The following is a 2,371-nucleotide window of genomic DNA, read 5'->3' as shown; positions in this document are numbered from 1 at the left end:
TTATTGCTTCACAAGCATAGAGTTGATTACAGTCTTACAAATTATATAGGAATATATACAAATATGAAAGCAGATAAAAGACAGAGCTATTGCTGTGCTAGTGTCTAAAATGAAAACAAATTGTGAATTGCATGTGTCGGCACCGAATAACTCCCTGTGGCAAAAATGTTGGTCAACCACCACTACACTCCTCCACTTACCTTGATGCGTCACAATGAAAAGATGCTCATCGTGGATTTTCTTCCCTTTCTTCTCACTCTCAAGTTCTTGAGCATTCAATATTTTGTTCAGCTTAAAAATAAAGGTAAGACTGTTCTGTAAAGCTCTCAATTCTACTATTAGCAATGGTAGTCCTACTGTGTATAGCTAATTTTTAAGGATAATATTTTTTAAAAATACACAAACAGACATCACACTCCAGGTTCTATGAGAAGTTTGACTAAAGTGTCTCAGGTATGACTTTTACTTTTTAACTTAAAAAACATCTTGCCTAAAATGGAACATTTAGGTACCTCAAGTAATAAAGCTTTGAAAATAATTTTAAGGGTAATTTAGTTTTTTATATATATATATATATATATAAAAATAGAGAAAACAAAATATCCAGCATGCTTTCCAGATTTTAGGTCTATACTGTTGTGTCCCATGAAAACAGAGTTCCTATAGTAAAATTCTGAGTAATCGTTCAATAACATCTGCAAAAGAGTTCTGATTTGAGGCTGTAGAATTTCAGTTCTGACATTACTAATTTTTTTTTCTTAGCCAAATTTACAATTTAATCATACCTGTTTTCAAATAAATCTTTGTAAGATTCCAAACAGTATATCAACAAATCAGTTCACAATTATAGAGTTATTCCCTTCACTTCAGTTCATGCTGTCAGAAAAAAAAGAAAATCTGGATTCTTTTTTACCTATGGCATTTTATTTTTACTTATTTCTTAATTACTTCTAATTTTTGCAGGTTTTGTTTGGGGTTTTTTTATATCACCCCTTTGTCATCATCCCACCCCCTAGATTTCTGAAATACACTTTTCCAGTCAAGTATTCTGGACGTTCAAGGAAGTTGCACACAGCCTGCTGACGTGCAGAAATTGCTGAGTGATGATTGCCAGACCAAAGAAAGCTTTTTGTGGTGTGTCACTTTACAGTTTAGGCTTACCAATATGGATAATTCCCTACCAACCCCATCTTCCTTGCAGTTTGAGAAGCCTTTCCCACAGTCCACCTTGAGGTCCCAGCTGAGGTGGGCACCTGTGACTGTAACACCTGGAGACCTGTCTTAGCAACTAGCTGACTGCAGGGAGAAGTGTCAAACACATGTTCTGCCTCAAGTTACAAGAGCAACCAGGACAGCTAACATGAAATCCTTAAACTTACTTGTAGATATTCTCCATAGATAAGCCCACCTTTGCTGGCTTTATTTATTCCTTCTTGAGACTTGTCATCATTCTCATCTTCCAAAGATAGCTTGTTAAAATTAAATCTAAGAAGAAAATGAAGTAAATATGTAAACTATTTAATTAAAGAATTATGAATATACCTTTCTACTAACAGATCCACCTACAATTCAAATGATGCTTTCTTTTGATAAACAGAACCAGTAAAGCAGGCTTTTGATAAAAACTGAAATTCCTCTTGTCACAGTAACAGCTGGGAGCATCACATCTAGATCATCAAGTAACAAGTCCTTGTATGATCTCTAGTAATTTAGCAATAGCTACAGCTGTCTACTTGTTGATAATTAGTAATTCCTCTCTGGAATTTCTTATTTTGCACTAATACAATACCATTTGAATTGAATGTATAAAGCAAAACACAGAGAGGAAGTACTCACAGGTAATTCTTCCCCGCAAAGGGGCAACCAGTCATGATTTCAGGATCCAAACTCGCTGAGCTGTGCACCGGGGAATACACTCTGGTAGTGTTCCCAAACCTGCTGCAGCTCCCTTATATGTAACCTTATCTCATTGCCAAGGCCAGCCCCCAAATTCCCCTCCTTAGCCCCCAGCCCATCCCCATTATTCAATAATTACAGAAACTATCACAACACAAAGGTCAGGAAGTTCATGTGTCATTGGCTCTCCAGGATTGTGTTTTTCTCTGCCAGTTAAAAAATGAATGGATGACATGCTTCATCCTATGGTACAAGCTTTTTGTGCTTTTACTGCAAGGTTTCCACCAGTTGCTTCTTTGGGTGCAGGTGTAAGGTATAGTGTGTAAGGTGTAAGTCAATGAGAGGCCTGTGTGTGATAAAAAGGCAGTATTTAATAAATTCAGGAATTGTTAAAGTAGGTTTTTAACGTACAGCCTTTTGTATCAGGATACTATTAAGTTTAAAAAAATCAAACGTGTGGAAAGGGGAAAGGAGG

General features: G+C 36.2%; 1 protein-coding gene across 1 annotated transcript in view; it reads right to left on the bottom strand.

The window, feature by feature from the left end:
- TDO2 (tryptophan 2,3-dioxygenase) overlaps positions 1-1,945 on the bottom strand; it is a 15,196-nt gene extending 13,251 nt beyond the window's left edge. The window contains exons 1-3 of the mRNA XM_008635661.2: positions 1,837-1,945; positions 1,380-1,485; positions 201-291 (exon numbers count right to left, since the gene is read on the bottom strand). Of these exons, the coding sequence (XP_008633883.1) occupies positions 201-291; positions 1,380-1,485; positions 1,837-1,871 (232 nt within the window). The 5' untranslated portion in view covers positions 1,872-1,945. The remainder of the gene's footprint in view (positions 1-200; positions 292-1,379; positions 1,486-1,836) is intronic.
- Between the last annotated feature and the right edge of the window lie 426 nt (positions 1,946-2,371).

The sequence above is a fragment of the Corvus brachyrhynchos genome, unplaced genomic scaffold (genome assembly GCF_000691975.1).
Source record: "Corvus brachyrhynchos isolate BGI_N302 unplaced genomic scaffold, ASM69197v1 scaffold175, whole genome shotgun sequence".
In the NCBI taxonomy this organism is placed as follows: Eukaryota; Metazoa; Chordata; class Aves; order Passeriformes; family Corvidae; genus Corvus; species Corvus brachyrhynchos.
This window is presented reverse-complemented; position numbering and strand designations above follow the sequence as displayed.